This window comes from Cydia pomonella, chromosome 17, assembly GCF_033807575.1.
Source record: "Cydia pomonella isolate Wapato2018A chromosome 17, ilCydPomo1, whole genome shotgun sequence".
Classification (NCBI taxonomy): Eukaryota; Metazoa; Arthropoda; class Insecta; order Lepidoptera; family Tortricidae; genus Cydia; species Cydia pomonella.
The window spans coordinates 15,172,393-15,190,460 of NC_084719.1; the positions used below are offsets into that span (position 1 = coordinate 15,172,393).

Genomic DNA, 18,068 nt, shown 5'->3' on the forward strand with positions numbered 1-18,068 from the left:
GGATTCTAGAATCCTTAACCCAAAGACTACAGAGTATACGTACTTTTTTTTATAAAGCGACCCTTACACTATCGAACATTGATCGAACTTCTGATCTGCAACCAGAAATTAGAAAATGGATACTTCTTCTACTTGCGACAGGTTAGGTTGGGTCTTTTTATAAAGATCTCAACTTGTAGTATGACTGTGGCGTAAGCGAGAACTTTGTTTATTCATAATAGAAGAAACTGAAGCATTTTATAATTATATATTTAACAAGTCTTAGTACAATTAAATATGTTTTTGAGAATATTGATGTTTCATTTGACAGACATATTTTTCCTTAGATAATTGCCTCCACGGCAACGATTGTCATAGACAATTAGTCTTCTAAAAATAAGAAGGTATGTTAAAGTAGAACATACTTCACACCCTCAGAAGCTTTAAGAATTTTAGGTAAAATTCTTAAGTCCCATTCTAGAACTCAAATTCTGTAGTCTGGGCCCAAATAGCGGCTTGGTAAATAAGTCAGCGAGTTGGACTTCGCCTGGAACTTGTTTCACACTGAACTCTTCATTGCTCACACATTCTCTAACAAAGAAGTGTTTTAGTTTGATATGTTTGGTGCGCTTGTGATATTCGTATTTGGGGTTGTGCGCTAAGTAAACTGCTGATTTGTTGTCTAAGTTTAGGATTGGCTTTTCCGTCTTTGTTAGATCGTTAAACAGTCGATTCAGCCATAGTATTTCTTGAGCCGCTTCGCTCGCCGCTATGACTTCAGCCTCCGTTGAAGAAATGGAAACTGTAGTTTGCTTTTGGCTTCTCCAGCTTATAGCGGCGCCAGAGAATAGGCACCATACCGGAAGTTGATCGTCCAGTAGACTGGTCTCCTCCATGATCTGCGTCGCTGTAGCAGACCAAGTGCGGCGTTGACTTTTTTGTAAATATTAGGCCCTTTTCTTGGGTTCCTTTCAGATATCTGAAGATGCGTTTAACTAGCATCACATCTTCCTTTGTAGGTGCTTCTAGGTGTCTCGAGGCGACTCCAACAGCGTAGGAGATATCAGGCCTCGTACCTACAGACAGATAGGCCAAAGCGCCTACAGCTTGCCTATAAGGAAAGTTCGACTTCATGTTTTCATCCGCTTCCACATCATTATCTTTGATCATGGGTGATGGTGCTGACTTGCAATGAGACATTCCATATTTTTCCAGGATTTTCTTGATATATGACTTTTGGCATAGAGATATGAAGTCCTTTTGCACGTTTATTTCCATTCCAAGGAAGTAAGATGCAGGTTTGGTCGTTATTTTGAATCTAGCTTTTAATTCCTTTAAAAACTCGTCACCTGCTGTCGTTGAGTTGTGCGCTACAAGTCCATCGTCCACGTAAAGAGCTATAACGACCTTGGATTGGCCTTTGGTTCGCACGAACAAACATGGATCTGCCTCACTTTGCTTGAATCCAGTTTTCAGTAAATACTCTGCTATGCAGGTATTCCAGCAGCGTGGCGCTTGTTTCAATCCATAAAGGCTGCGTTTTAATTTACAGACTTTTTTGGTTCCATCACGATAACCTTCGGGTTGTTTCATATATATTTCTTCCTTTAGTTCGCCGTTTAGGAAGGCGGACGTAACGTCGAACTGTGTCAGTTTCAGGTTTTCACGAATAGCGACAGCCAGCAATGAACGTACAGTGCTCAGACGAACCACTGGGCTGAACGTTCTGTCGTAGTCCACTCCAGGTATCTGGGAATAGCCTTTGATGACCATTCTGGCCTTGTACCTCTCGACGGAACCATCGGGGTTCATTTTTAACTTAAATACCCATTTGCTTGGCAGGGCTTTGCGTCCTTTGGGTAGCTCGACCAGATCCCATGTTTGGTTGTCCTCCAATGAGCGAATTTCACTTTTCATTGCTTCTTGCCATTTTTCACTGTCTGGTGATTCCATAGCCTCTTTGAAAGTTTCAGGTTCCTTCGGTTTATGAAGATTTTCGACTTCTTCAGCTGCAGCCAAAATAAAATCGTCATATCTTTTTGGAGCTTCGATAGTAGACCTGTCTCTCAAAGTTCGAGGTCGAGTTGAAGTTTGTGGTGGTTGCTGAACATCTTCAGTGCTGTTGACCGAGTTTGGATGCAACATATCGTCGAGATCTTCGTCTTCCGTGTCGTTATTGTCGCTACAGTCGCTATAGTCGCTTAATAGAATGCATTTTTGATATAGTCCAAATATAGTCTGTCAACCCATGGTCAAGCTATTTCAGTCAGTAGAAAGAAGCGGCGAAGGGTTAGCGTCCCATAGAAAATATGAAATTCGCGCCTTTTTTTACTGATAAACTTGTTTGACCGGCTGCAGATTTTTTTAAAATACGTGTGCAATAACTGTATGTAAGCCGCACTATATATTCCGTTCGTTTGGTTCGTTAGTAAACTGGTAACACTGTATGCGAAAAGCGTCGTGATTGGTTGGTGATGGTGATGACGGCCATCTTATTTTAGTGTCGTGTTGTGAATTGTGATGGTGTTCACGGTAATTTACACATTTTCATTATAATTGTATAGACTTGTGGTCTAAGAGACATCGAATAACTGAATTAAATATAATTATTACTTTCGCACCTTCTGAATCAAATAGACAACTATGGAACTGGTAAGCAAAAACGGATTTTATAAATTGACACGAGCTGTCAAGAAGTAACCTAACCTAGTTATTTTATATCATTGCTCTTTTCCTATAACTTTTAGCATTACCTTCGTGGCTTTATATCTGTCATTTAATTTGTCTAACAAATACGACACAATTTATGTACTATTTATATAGGTATGTGTAATTTTTATCATTCCTGTATATTTTTTCCTGCCATTATCCTGCAATCGTAATGTTTTCTAGAATGGATCACTTATGATTTGTTGCTATCTTTACTTTGTAAATCTGTTTTAATAGTTTTCTTTTGCGGTGCAGCAAGGAATATTTACTTGCTGAAATTTAGAACTGTTTTAACGCTCCCACAACAACATACAATGTGAAATAGAAGTTTTTTTCTTGTAAACTCCTATTATAGACTCGGAATACAAAATATTCTTTTTTATGGTAACTTAATTTCCATCAGTTTCTCGTAAGTTTTGAGCCCATTTTTAACTTTCCCAGATGAGACCCTTTTTTTGCTTTTATTTAAAACTACTTTTTTTAAGATACTAGCAGGCTGAGAACCCAATACTATTAATATTATTATGTAGTTCCCTGTCACAAACTCTTACAATTATTGAGTAAAGCCCTGGGGGTTTGCATACATCACTTTGAGAAACCCTTTGGCTTAAGTAGCTTAAGAAAATTAATAAAATCAGGAGAAATCATTCGTGTAGTTTTGTAAATTGGTATAATTATACCTTGTACCTTGCGGACTCCAATACTAAAAATCCCCAAGGGTGGAGGGTGTAGAAATAAAAAAACGCAATTTGTTTCTCTTGTGTCTGTCAATAAACATTAAAAAATTAAGCATTAGTTTGGCTAAAACAATACATTTTATCTACTCAATTATCTCCCCTATTTAATTAGACAAATAAACAATAATTGTCATTAACATCAAATGTCAAAAATCTTTTGTGCCACCAATGTAAGACTATGCCAAAGTAAAAATAAGTTCATAACTACCTGTGGTGTTATTAAGTTTCATATACTTTTGATATCTCTTTACATGTAGAATTTATGTAGTTGCAGGGTGGTGACACAAGCACTATGCAGATGGCTGGCATGCATGGAATGCCCAGCATGCCCATGATGGGTATGCCAGGCATGCAGCATCCTGGCATGCAACATCCTGGCATGCAGCATCCTGGCATGATGCATCCCAACATGCCCATGGGCAACATCGGCATGCCTGGCGTTGCCATGCCAACCATGCCGCCGGGTATGCCACCAGCGCCGTTGCCGGGCGCGCCGCCGCTGCCCGCCGCGCCGCCGCCAGGTAAGTACCCAGTGACCTTGCTCGGTAAGAGCGGCCCAAGTGTAAGGCGCATCTAACGCCGCGTGCCTGTGCTCGCTGTTGCAGGCGCTGTCGCCGCCGCCGCCGCCAGCCGCTGCCTACTCGTCTCGTTGTGTTCGCCATGAGAAACATCTCCTCAGTGATCAGTGTTTCTGCTTTCTGTTTCAGACTAGATATTAAGTTAGGTTATTGCGTTACGCTTCGAGCAACGCCGCCCGCCGCCGCCGCCTGCTGCAGCACAATGTACCTACCTTCCCTACTCGGCCGAGCGAGTGTGCTAGGGCGCCGCCTGGCCGGCGAGCCTGACTCTTTCCGCAGATTGCGGTCTCATGGGCTCTCCCGATTGAATGAAAGTGGGGATGTAACGCTTCGAAAAAACTGGCATCGCGTAGTATATACCAATCAATGACACAACACGACACTCACATTTGTTGATTTATTTTCAGTTTTTATTAGCATTACGGAAATGAATGATTTAATGGAAAAGAAATATCGTAAAAGGCGATTAACCAATACAAACCTGAAGGAATTACCGGTTTCCGAATTTTTGATGTTTCACAATTTTCATTTCGTCGAAAATATTTTTATTTTATCTCGAACGCAAACAACCACAATACAACCATTCTTTGAAATACCTGAAAGCAATTTCTTAAACAAAATCAATTTCAAAATGACGTGGTCATAGTATTTATACTTATTATCTGTAATCTATAGTTTTTCGCTATTGAATGTTTATTTACATATATGGAAAAAATAAATACTCATGAAACATGCTTTGAAATAACAAACACTACGAACTAGGTTTTCACACATCAGTGTCACCGCATAGCAGTTTTTGTCGTTGCATCTTTCTATGGAAGGTTACAAAGCGTAATAGGCATGCACGAAAGGGCGATATGGAGTATGATAGAGGAAGTTTCACTAGCCCGATTGGGTTCCTAAGCCGGCCAGGACGCGCGGGTTGACAGTGGAAGTGTGCATGTTGCGTGTATTAATACAGTGCCCGTGTGGACCGCGCCACCGCACCGCACCACTAAGTACCAAGACGAAATTTTGAGTAGCCCTTATTTCACAAACGACTAATGAGATAATAATCGGTCCCAAACTGCCATAGCTGCTTGTAATCCCATAAATGTATAACTAAGTTGAATTGTTAAGTAACAAAGGTCGTTGGTGATATAGGGGGACCACTTTGAATCCCAGATCCGGTGCGGTGGCGTGGCCCGCCAGGGCGAGGTGCGAACTCTTGACTGACCTAAGTCCTGTTGCAGGCGGGGACTTCAATGCACCAATCTACGATTTGCAACAGATTGGCGATGTCTACACGGGTAAGAAACTTTTGGGTAAGAAATGATCATTATTTATTATTTATCATAAAGAAAAAAGAAAATTTGAATCAGAACACACAAGTCGTGGGAAAGGGGTGAAAATCACTAGAAATGTTCTCTCGAGTTTTTCTTTAAAAAAAGCAAAATAAATTTAACAAACATGCTTTTTAAATTATCCATCTACTATGAATTTTAGTAGAACATTGAATAACATTTCTTATAATATAACAAACAGTGAAGCGCTGGTGGCCTAACGGTAAGAGCGTGCGACTTGCAATCCGGAGGTCGCAGGTTCGAATCCCGGCTCGTACCAATGAGTTTTTCGGAACTTATGTACGAAATATCATTTGATATTTACCAGTCGCTTTTCGGTGAAGGAAAACATCGTGAGGAAACCGGATTAATCCTAACAAGGCCTAGTTTACCCTCTGGGTTGGAAGGTCAGATGGCAGTCGCTTTCGTAAAAACTAGTGCCTACGCCAAATCTTGGGATTAGTTGTCAAGCGGACCCCAGGCTCCTATGAGCCGTGGCAAAATGCCGGGACAACGCGAGGAAGAAGAAGAAGATAATATAACAAACAGTGGTGTATCCGTCTCCCTGCGGAGGTAACAGTAAAATAACAAGAAAATAGTTGATTCATTCAATTCTTAAATTTATATATGCCTCAAATTTCAAGACTTGGTATTTCTATTCTAAAAATGATTAAGATTGGGAGTCATAACATATTGCGCAATTTCTGACTATGCTAAATTTGAACTCACTTGGCAGTGGCAAATCTACATATCTCATAGGAGCGATATTGATTGAGCACTGGGCATAAAAACAGCGTGGTCCAGCTCTAGACTAACCACGCTGACTTTGCATAAACATGGCAGTAAGAATGAATACATATCCCGATAAACTCCATAATTGCAGCACTTGGCATGAAAACAGCGTGATCGGACTACAGCTTTTCCCGTTACACAGGTCCAGGCGCCAAGTGCTCAACTCTCCCAGCAATCCTCGGCGGTTCGCTACCGCGTCTCTCCAGTGAGCAGGCGGACGCGGTCGCCCGCGCCAAGAAGTACGCCATGGAACAGAGCATCAAGATGGTCCTGATGAAGCAGACGCTCGCACATCAGCAGCAACAGATGGCTTCGCAGAGGACGCAGGTCCAACGGCAGCAGGCGCTAGCTCTCATGTGCAGGTACGATACGATACTTACCCTTTAGGTTCTTGTTCTTATTATGATGTGTGGACTCGACGACGTATGTTATGATGTGTGGACGACCGGTTTGGCCTAGTGGGTAGTGACTACTAGTGACCCTGCCTACGAAGCTGATGGTCCTGGGTTCAAATCCTGGTAAGGGCATTTATTCGTGTGATGAGCATGGATATTTGTTCCTGAGTCATGGGTGTTTTCTATGTATTTAAGTATTTATAAATATTTATATATTATATACATATATCGTTGTCTAAGTACCCTCAACACAAGCCTTATTGAGCTTACTGTGGGACTTAGTCAATTTGTGTAATAATGTCCTATAATATTTATTTATTTATTATATTATATTACATTTCTGTTATGAAAGACATCTTCACATCAACAACAACAGCAACAGATGGCCTCCCAGAGGACGCAGGTGTAAGTTCCACAGGCGCTAGGTTTAAACCAAAAATCATAAATAAAATATTTACTGTATTTAATAATCATCGTGGGATTCCTCAGGAAGTTTATTAAGCTTTCAACCAAACAAACATTTGAACCGGTTAATTAACGTAGTTCGCAGATGGCAAAAAACTAATCAAATATTCCCGCATCCCTTTTTTGGACGTAATGTAATTAACCCTTTGAAAGCTTTATGTCATAAACACAAACATCACTCAAACTTCAAGGTCACGAGCGCAAGGGAGCTAATGTAAACCTTACTCGAAAGCACGACTAGTAACGACGGCTTTAGGTGTTCTGGACGTTCAAAATGTTAAGCGTGAATGTAATTATGGCAATGATGAAAGCGATACCGGTAGGCTCCCGCTTCGCGCTGGTCGAACCTGTGACCCCTAAAGCTGAAAAGATCTGAGCCAATGCCCACGAGTAAAATTTGACTAAGGGCCTCTTGCGCGTTCCAGGGATAGCCAACTTACTCGCAGTTCAACTGTACTGGTTTAACCCTGTATAAACGGTTTGGCTGGCAAACATTACATAAATAAAATAGATTGAAGTTAGTAAAAATATAATTACCGGTTATAATCGGTTTTGTTGCAGAGTATACGTAGGCTCCATCTCGTTCGAGCTTAAGGAAGACACGATCCGGCAGGCGTTTTTGCCGTTCGGCCCCATCAAGAGTATCAACATGTCGTGGGATCCCGTTACACAAAAACATAAGGTATCTTTTTTCAAGCTTATATTTAGTTTTACTTCTCCAGGTGTCTGTAGGTAAATCTTGCAACTTGTACCCACTTCTCGATATCTGGTTGAGCTAAAATGTTATAAAGGTATTTACCATCAAACTGGCCTATTATGTTCAAACAAGCTTGACTTGAGACTGAGGGCCTACCGCGAATACCAAAGTTCGCAAATTATGGGTATCCTTTTCTGTCACTCTAATTACGCCTTAATATGAGTAAAAGAGAAAGATGAGGGTTAAAGCTTGTTTTGCATCTATTTTGTAATTGAAAATTTTAATTTAACTTATTTTTACAAGGGCTTCGCATTCGTCGAATACGAGATACCAGAAGCGGCGCAGCTCAGCTTGGAGCAGATGAATGGCGTGATGCTGGGCGGGCGGAACATCAAGGTCGTGGGGCGGCCCAGCAACATGCCGCAGGCTCAGGCCGTCATAGATGAGATACAGGTGGGTCCATCATCGTATACCTACAGAGATTTTATTATTATTATTTATTTAATAAGCAGGCAGGAAGTTATGACAACTGATATGACCTATATCCAGTAATCATAGAGATAGTTGTCATGACCGAAGTAGTAGATATATCTAATTAATAGGTAGAGTATGTCTAATTTATTTTTAAACTGGTTCACATTTTGTGCTGAAACCACGTCTTCTGGGAGTTTGTTCCAAGCCCTCACTACTCGATTGCTGAGAAAGTGTTTGTGTGGGTTACTGTGAGACCTATGCCTTTCTATCTTTAAGTAATGACCTCTCGGATGGTTGTTTTGATGCACTTGAACATCTCTTGAACATTGTTGAGGTGATAGTGCCCAGATAGTTAGATAATTTTTTTAGTGTTATAAGTGGGAATGTGGTGAAAACGAAACTTCAATACAATAAAAGGGTCTTTATACGGACGGAAGTTCTTTTCCTATAATTTACTTATCGGTCCTGCCTAAATTGGAGTTGGAAATTCATAATTCCTATACCACCTTAAAATTCATTCTAACACTCGCGGGATTACAATATTCGTAGGAAAATTTAAGTTGAACTGATTGATCATGATCAGACATTTCTGCACGGCATTTCTTTGGTTACGTTGTTATTATTTCAAACTCGACTACTACACACTGGTTCGAAACAAATAATTATTACCACAATAGAAAAACTGGTAACGAAATGTAGAATGATTAATTTGTATATGAACACAGGAGGAAGCGAAGCAGTACAACCGTATCTACGTAGCGTCAGTCCACCCGGAGCTCAGCGAAGACGACATCAAGAACGTGTTCGAGGCGTTCGGGCCCGTCACGTACTGCAGGCTGGCGCACGGCGCGCAGGCTACGAGGCATAAGGTTAGAACACTTTGAACTCATGCGCTTTTGCGATTTTTTCACATAGATTTATAACGGGCAGTTCTACTATTATCAGCTAGTTTAGTGTTGAGTGTTGTTTACATATCTTGCTGAGACATTAATCATCTGTAACTACAGCTGGTGCAAGCCAGCTGAAACGTGTGAAATGATAAATATAGTTAAATTATGTCGCGTAGTAATGGGTCTACTGTTCCAACCACTTATGGCGGAGATAAAATTAGTGCATTTCATTTTTTGACCACTAAAGATGTGTCGATATAATTTTCTGTACAGGAATATTTCGATAGCTTTGCCTACCTTAAAGAAACAATATGTTTTGGAATAAAAATGTTTTGGCGTTGGGTTAGCGATCGAGACGAATAAAGAATGAGTGACGAACACAGAATGAGGCGGACATAAGAAATGAACGAAAAACGAATGGGACGAATTACGCTGATACCGCTCCTAGTATGTTCTTGTTATTTTGTGGCTTTATTTTCTTAAGTGTGTGAGTTATTAAAATATAGAGCAAAATAATCGACAACCAAACAGGAGGTTGAAAAAGGTGGTCATAATTCATAACAGAGACAAAGGTTGACCGGTTAGTTAAAATAAACCGGTTTTTCAATTAAATTATCCATTCATTTTCAAACGCGATCAAAACTATACCATTATTATGCAAATTGAGACTACCCACTTGCTCGAAAATTATAACTTAATAGTAAACGATTTTTTGGTAGGGCTACGGGTTCCTAGAATACGCAACACTAAACGCGGCGCTGGAAGCCATCGCGTCGATGAACCTGTTCGACCTGGGCGGGCAGTACCTGCGCGTGGGGCGCGCCATCACGCCGCCGCACGCGCTGGCCGGCCCGCCGCCGCCGCAGGCCATGCCCACCGCCGCCGCCGTCGCCGCCGCCGCCGCCACTGCCAAGATACAGGTGTGTGCTCTCATGAACCTGCTCGACCTGGGCGGGCAGTACCTGCGCGTGGGGCGCGCCATCACGCCGCCGCACGCGCTGGCCGGCCCGCCGCCGCCGCAGGCCATGCCCACCGCCGCCGCCGTCGCCGCCGCCGCCGCCACTGCCAAGATACAGGTGTGTGCTCTCATGAACCTGCTCGACCTGGGCGGGCAGTACCTGCGCGTGGGGCGCGCCATCACGCCGCCGCACGCGCTGGCCGGCCCGCCGCCGCCGCAGGCCATGCCCACCGCCGCCGCCGTCGCCGCCGCCGCCGCCACTGCCAAGATACAGGTGTGTGCTCTCATGAACCTGCTCGACCTGGGCGGGCAGTACCTGCGCGTGGGGCGCGCCATCACGCCGCCGCACGCGCTGGCCGGCCCGCCGCCGCCGCAGGCCATGCCCACCGCCGCCGCCGTCGCCGCCGCCGCCGCCACTGCCAAGATACAGGTGTGTGCTCTCATGAACCTGCTCGACCTGGGCGGGCAGTACCTGCGCGTGGGGCGCGCCATCACGCCGCCGCACGCGCTGGCCGGCCCGCCGCCGCCGCAGGCCATGCCCACCGCCGCCGCCGTCGCCGCCGCCGCCGCCACTGCCAAGATACAGGTGTGTGCTCTCATGAACCTGCTCGACCTGGGCGGGCAGTACCTGCGCGTGGGGCGCGCCATCACGCCGCCGCACGCGCTGGCCGGCCCGCCGCCGCCGCAGGCCATGCCCACCGCCGCCGCCGTCGCCGCCGCCGCCGCCACTGCCAAGATACAGGTGTGTGCTCTCATGAACCTGCTCGACCTGGGCGGGCAGTACCTGCGCGTGGGGCGCGCCATCACGCCGCCGCACGCGCTGGCCGGCCCGCCGCCGCCGCAGGCCATGCCCACCGCCGCCGCCGTCGCCGCCGCCGCCGCCACTGCCAAGATACAGGTGTGTGCTCTCATGAACCTGCTCGACCTGGGCGGGCAGTACCTGCGCGTGGGGCGCGCCATCACGCCGCCGCACGCGCTGGCCGGCCCGCCGCCGCCGCAGGCCATGCCCACCGCCGCCGCCGTCGCCGCCGCCGCCACTGCCAAGATACAGGTGTGTGCTCTCATGAACCTGCTCGACCTGGGCGGGCAGTACCTGCGCGTGGGGCGCGCCATCACGCCGCCGCACGCGCTGGCCGGCCCGCCGCCGCCGCAGGCCATGCCCACCGCCGCCGCCGTCGCCGCCGCCGCCGCCACTGCCAAGATACAGGTGTGTGCTCTCATGAACCTGCTCGACCTGGGCGGGCAGTACCTGCGCGTGGGGCGCGCCATCACGCCGCCGCACGCGCTGGCCGGCCCGCCGCCGCCGCAGGCCATGCCCACCGCCGCCGCCGTCGTCGCCGCCGCCGCCACTGCCAAGATACAGGTGTGTGCTCTCATTTCTCTTTTTTTTTTTTTTTAATTTATTGAGAAACAAACAGTCTTAAAATAAACATATGAGCAACTTAGCTAATAGCTATGGATTGATTTCGTTATAGACCTATATTTCCTAATTTTAAATTATTCGATGTACAATTGAAAAAATAATAATAGTGTAAACTTATAGCGTACATAACAAAAGCGTAAATGTATATAATATATATATATATATATATATATATATGTAGAGAACTGAGAAAATACTTATGAAAATACTTAAATCACAGGTACCTATTATCAGGTTGCTGCAACTTTTAACCGTTATTTTAGAAAAGAAAATACTGCTCTTTTAAAGAGGCCTACACAACCTACTACTTTTATACTACCTACACAACTGTATGCGTCCCTTTATCATGGCCGTAAACTTATACATTCCCTCGTATTTGCGTTATATCGACTTAGAGTCCGCATCAAATAGTGACACTCAAAGTGGCCAAATTTAACGCAACACGCCTCGTTACCATAGAAATAGGAATTAATTCTTATTTATTTCTCTACTTTTGCCGACACTACCTATTTGATGATGACTTGTTTTATAAAACGTTGACTAAATATAATTTTCTCAAACTTGCAATGAAATGTTGACATGACTTACTGTTTTGGACTACATTTTATTTATTTCTTTCTTTCTTTTTTCAATTGCAAGTTTGAGAAAAGTACTATACAAATCTCGGCGAGAAACGGGATTGCTGGCCGCGTATCCCTATCGGGCCTCGCTACGCTCGGCAGTCTATATTTACTTGTCCAGCAATCCTTCGTTTCTCCGCCTTACCGATATACCGATCTCTCGAGAAACTTTTATGGCGAATAATTAGCAAATTATATTTCGACAAGTATAAAAAAAACCAATACTTATTAATTTTTGTATGCGCAGGCGATGGACGCGGTAGCCAGCAACGCCGTAGCGCTAGGGCTGACGAAGCTGAACGCCCTGGGCGTGCCGCCGGCCGCCGCGCTGCCCACGCTGGCGGCCGCTCTGCCCGGCGCGCTGCCCGCCAGCCTGCCGGTGCCGCTGCCCGCGGCGCTGCCGGCCGCGCTGCCCGTCACGCTGCCGGCCGCGCTGCCCGCCGCGTTGCCCGCCGCGCTGCCGCCGCCCGGCGTCGTCATCCCGCCGCCGCCGGTCTCCGCAAGACCGCAGCCGCCACCGCAGGTATACAATATGTACCTCTTAAATCATTTTCGGCGATATGCATATTTTTTCTAAACGTCAACTTACGTCACTTTAAAAAGAGCCCATTTCTCGAACGGTATTATACAAATATTAGTAGTCCACAAACTGTCATCGTATGGATTACCATGGCCACATACATAATATTAGACTAATACCTACCGTTCGAGAAATTGGCCCCAGGGTCACCTTACATCTGAGTGCAGACTGCATACAAAAAAATAAAAAATAATATCGATAAATTCACGTAGTCCTATTTAGCCACAAGTTCTAACTGGTGCATCATTTTCCAGACCCAACCCCCACCAGTATCAGCCGCGTCCGCAGCGGCGACAGGCGAAGCCGGCTTACAAGCGGCACTGCAGAAGAAACTCCTAGATTCCTCCCCCGACACATTGCAGCAGCAGGAATCCTTGTCCATCTCGGGGCAGTCGGCGCGCCACCTGGTCATGCAGCGGCTCATGCGGCGCCGCGTGTCGCGCACCGTGCTGCTCGCCAACATGGTGGCGCCCGAGGAGGTCGACGAGGCGCTGCACCACGAGATACAGGTACAGTAGCCGGTCTACATGCCCTACAGACACTCCTGTCCCCCGACACTACAGCAGGAGCCGCTACATCTCGGGGCAGTCGGCGCGCCACCTGGTCATGCAGCGGCTCATGCGGCGCCACGTGTCGCGCACCGTGCTGCTCGCCAACATGGTGGCGCCCGAGGAGGTCGACGAGGCGCTGCACCACGAGATACAGGTACAGTAGCCGGTCTACATGCCCTACAGACACTCCTGTCCCCCGACACACTACAGCAGGAGCCGCTACATCTCGGGGCAGTCGGCGCGCCACCTGGTCATGCAGCGGCTCATGCGGCGCCGCGTGTCGCGCACCGTGCTGCTCGCCAACATGGTGGCGCCCGAGGAGGTCGACGAGGCGCTGCACCACGAGATACAGGTACAGTAGCCGGTCTACATGCCCTACAGACACTCCTGTCCCCCGACACTACAGCAGGAGCCGCTACATCTCGGGGCAGTCGGCGCGCCACCTGGTCATGCAGCGGCTCATGCGGCGCCACGTGTCGCGCACCGTGCTGCTCGCCAACATGGTGGCGCCCGAGGAGGTCGACGAGGCGCTGCACCACGAGATACAGGTACAGTAGCCGGTCTACATGCCCTACAGACACTCCTGTCCCCCGACACACTACAGCAGGAGCCGCTACATCTCGGGGCAGTCGGCGCGCCACCTGGTCATGCAGCGGCTCATGCGGCGCCGCGTGTCGCGCACCGTGCTGCTCGCCAACATGGTGGCGCCCGAGGAGGTCGACGAGGCGCTGCACCACGAGATACAGGTACAGTAGCCGGTCTACATGCCCTACAGACACTCCTGTCCCCCGACACACTACAGCAGGAGCCGCTACATCTCGGGGCAGTCGGCGCGCCACCTGGTCATGCAGCGGCTCATGCGGCGCCGCGTGTCGCGCACCGTGCTGCTCGCCAACATGGTGGCGCCCGAGGAGGTCGACGAGGCGCTGCACCACGAGATACAGGTACAGTAGCCGGTCTACATGCCCTACAGACACTCCTGTCCCCCGACACACTACAGCAGGAGCCGCTACATCTCGGGGCAGTCGGCGCGCCACCTGGTCATGCAGCGGCTCATGCGGCGCCGCGTGTCGCGCACCGTGCTGCTCGCCAACATGGTGGCGCCCGAGGAGGTCGACGAGGCGCTGCACCACGAGATACAGGTACAGTAGCCGGTCTACATGCCCTACAGACACTCCTGTCCCCCGACACACTACAGCAGGAGCCGCTACATCTCGGGGCAGTCGGCGCGCCACCTGGTCATGCAGCGGCTCATGCGGCGCCGCGTGTCGCGCACCGTGCTGCTCGCCAACATGGTGGCGCCCGAGGAGGTCGACGAGGCGCTGCACCACGAGATACAGGTACAGTAGCCGGTCTACATGCCCTACAGACACTCCTGTCCCCCGACACACTACAGCAGGAGCCGCTACATCTCGGGGCAGTCGGCGCGCCACCTGGTCATGCAGCGGCTCATGCGGCGCCGCGTCTCGCGCACCGTGCTGCTCGCCAACATGGTGGCGCCCGAGGAGGTCGACGAGGCGCTGCACCACGAGATACAGGTACAGTAGCCGGTCTACATGCCCTACAGACACTCCTGTCCCCCGACACACTACAGCAGGAGCCGCTACATCTCGGGGCAGTCGGCGCGCCACCTGGTCATGCAGCGGCTCATGCGGCGCCGCGTGTCGCGCACCGTGCTGCTCGCCAACATGGTGGCGCCCGAGGAGGTCGACGAGGCGCTGCACCACGAGATACAGGTACAGTAGCCGGTCTACATGCCCTACAGACACTCCTGTCCCCCGACACACTACAGCAGGAGCCGCTACATCTCGGGGCAGTCGGCCCCTGGTCATGCAGCGGCAGTCAGGGGCATAATTCAAGTATTCGGCACTTAGTGGATCTAATTTTTTGCTCTATGGAATTTCTTTATCATAATTATTATACATTTATATATCTACCTTTAAATTTGTTTTGACACGATTGACGCCGACACGTACTGAACCACTGACCATTCCTATTTTCAGGTTTCCATAGTCAACTAGGAACCGTTATAATTTCTCCATATCCTTCTTCGTTTCTTTGCATAAATAAAAATAAAAACTTGAAACGCAATTTTTATTTTTTTTCTTTATGAATCGATTTTGATAAAAAATATCCAAGGACCACCGATAGAAATCCTGCTTTCAAATAATGAAACCGCATCCTAAAGCTGCGTTTTCACTTGGTGCTCTTAACAGTTCTTGGCGAACAATCGTTCGTTCGTTCGGCGAATGGAAACAGTTGCTCCAATAGTAAAAAGGAAGAGCAAATTGCTCTAAACAAAATGTTTGCTCAGAACACTAAGTGAAAACGCGGCTTAATTGGTTTACCCGTTTAAAGCTACGGAACCACATACAGACGCACACATTGTGATCACAATGTGTGGGTGTTAAGTTTTTGCGTCGGAGGTTAAAAATAAGGCATTGCATGATATTTTGAAAACAAGGAAATATAGTCCATACTTGAATGGCACATTGACACACTTTTGACCAAATATTTTGTTTACAGGAGGAATGCGGCAAATGGGGCGCGGTTGAACGGCTAGTGATCTACAACGAGCGGCAGAGCGAGGACGATGACCCCGCGCACGCATTAGTCAAGATTTTCGTACAGTTCCAAAACCCTGACGGTCAGTATCACGGTTGAACATTACAAAAATACTTTTTTTTTATCATAACTCTTTCCGCGTGGATGGAACCATCTGTTCCACTAGTGTTCTATGCAAAAATATTGTCTTTAAACCGCTCTCCACTCGTATTATAAAGGACATTAATTTGGCGAGTGGGCCACTTTGTGAAATAGGTCCCATTAATTAGACGTCCTTTTATTAAATTATATTTCTATTTTATTCCCATTCGCATTCTTCGAAATTCGAAAAAAAGACAGCTAAACAAGTTATTGCGGATGCTTCTTTATAGTGAAAACTGTTTTGTGTTCTGTTAAAAAAAACGGATTTTACAAACAAAATTTAATAATTATTATCTTATTAGACGATACATTTTACGAAAGGCGCATTTTTAGAGAAATGAAATTTTTAAACTGGGTCCATAGATAATTTTACGCCCTAACCATAAACGTTGTACTGTACAGAGGCGGCGGCGGCGGCGGCGGCGCTGAACGGGCGCTACTTCGGCGGCCGCACCGTGCGCGCCGCGCTCTACGACCAGGAGCTCTTCGACCACGGCGACCTCTCCGGCTAGTGCGCGCCCTCACCGCTAGGCGGCGCTCTGTAAATACTCCTAATATAATCTAGGTTCCAAAATGAAGATCGAGGTACATCCATGCTAGTAACCCGAAAGTCGCTAAAAACACTAATTCGTTAAATGTCGCTGACAAGGAGTGAACGCGAAAATAATGTATCAATATCAATATTAACAGTCAACGTTGTCAATTTAAGCCAATCGTGTGTTTTTTGACTGAGGCATAAGGTATGTTCCATTGACGGAACAAATGTTCCGAGGGCATAAAAAACCGGAAATATGCGGCCGCCACTCTAAATTGTCCCGGTTTCAAAATGGCGACACAAACCATAGACTACAAAATTATATATAAACAATCTTTCATCATTTGTCGAAGGAACATTATACAAAAGGCGGGAAGCGCCTTCTGTAGACTGGCAGTGTTTATGGACCTATTATTATTAAATGTTCTCATCGAAGTTCCGTGTCACATAACATAACCGATTGCAAATGGACTATCGATTTAAAAAAAAAAACACTTAAAAATAGGCCACAAGTACTGCGACACTGGCTGTAAAATGTATTCGAATAGTAATGTCATGGAACGCTTTGTTCCTTTTTCGTAACTATGGTCTCTCGTGATCAATGCAGTACAGACATAGATAATTTGCCAGACAAAATTCAACCTTGCGCCATTGTCTCAAAGACGTAGCTTTTTCTTATATTTGCGGTCTAAGATTAGGTAAATATAATTTTGACTGATATGGCTAAATTGTATTTTGGTATTATCAATTTCTTAAATTCAATCTAGCTGTTAAATCAAAGGTTACGAAAATGGAACAACGAAATGAATATATGTAAACAGGTAAAAAGTTCATAAAATTATCCATGAATGTCAATACTATATGTATTGGAAGTTGTTTACACATTTTTGACTTAAGTTTAATAAACTGTAAAATGTTACTTGGTACTATCAGAACGAATTAGTAGCGAAATGTCTAACAAGACAAATAAATAGATTATGTAGATATAGGTTACAAGCCGGACAGTAATCAGTTTGGCCCTTTCATCCCGAAAAAAATACAATTATAGTAGTGCTGCATTTGATTTGATTTCTACTGAGAATTTCGTACATACCTAAGTTATATTCTCTTGTTCGACATTCATTACTAACGCGTTATGACGAGCCTGAAGAGTGGTAAAGAAAAGATCTAAGTATAATAAAACTAGTTTTACGTATGATTATAATTGTTAATAAATTAAATTACTTATAAGAAACTTCTAGTTTACTTTTCGCATCCTCCAATAGAGTATCCCCAAAAAAATGTATACAATCATGAGAGCATGTCACCGTCTTCAGTTTTTTTTTTTATACTACGTCGGTGGCAAACAAGCATACGGCCCGCCTGATGGTAAGCAGTATCCGTAGCCTAAGTACGCCTGCAACTCCAGAGAAGTTACATGCGCGTTGCCGACCCTAACCCCCCGCCCCTCGATGAGCTCTGGCAACCTTACTCACCGGCAGGAACACAACACTATGAGTAGGGTCTAGTGTTATTTGGCTGCGGTTTTCTGTAAGGTGGAGGTACTTCCCCAGTTGGGCTCTGCTCTAGATCTGGAATGACATCCGCTGTGCTGTGCCCTACCACACAAGTTTCATTTTGACAAGTTTTTATTTGATTCCTAATGGTGCACACCAAT

At 46.4% G+C, this 18,068-nt stretch overlaps 1 protein-coding gene across 7 annotated transcripts; it reads left to right on the forward strand.

The window, feature by feature from the left end:
• The first annotated feature begins 2,285 nt into the window (after window positions 1-2,285).
• On the forward strand, window positions 2,286-17,645 carry LOC133526981 (poly(U)-binding-splicing factor half pint). Of its 7 annotated transcripts, XM_061863867.1 has the most exons (12): window positions 2,293-2,631; window positions 3,694-3,946; window positions 5,236-5,292; window positions 6,260-6,479; window positions 7,539-7,659; window positions 7,978-8,127; window positions 8,874-9,017; window positions 9,758-11,359; window positions 12,287-12,562; window positions 12,874-13,128; window positions 15,697-15,817; window positions 16,279-17,645. In XM_061863867.1, exons 1-12 carry the CDS (start codon window positions 2,623-2,625, stop codon window positions 16,386-16,388), a joined length of 3,318 nt encoding a protein of 1,105 aa, XP_061719851.1. In that variant the 5' UTR covers window positions 2,293-2,622; the 3' UTR covers window positions 16,389-17,645. The 7 variants fall into 7 exon arrangements, with proteins under 7 accessions (XP_061719845.1, XP_061719846.1, XP_061719847.1 ...); XM_061863861.1 differs by lacking the exons at window positions 15,697-15,817; window positions 16,279-17,645 and having other exon boundaries at window positions 2,286-2,631; window positions 5,236-5,307; window positions 12,874-13,192; XM_061863862.1 differs by lacking the exons at window positions 15,697-15,817; window positions 16,279-17,645 and having other exon boundaries at window positions 2,286-2,511; window positions 3,700-3,946; window positions 5,236-5,307; window positions 12,874-13,192.
• Window positions 17,646-18,068: the final 423 nt, after the last annotated feature.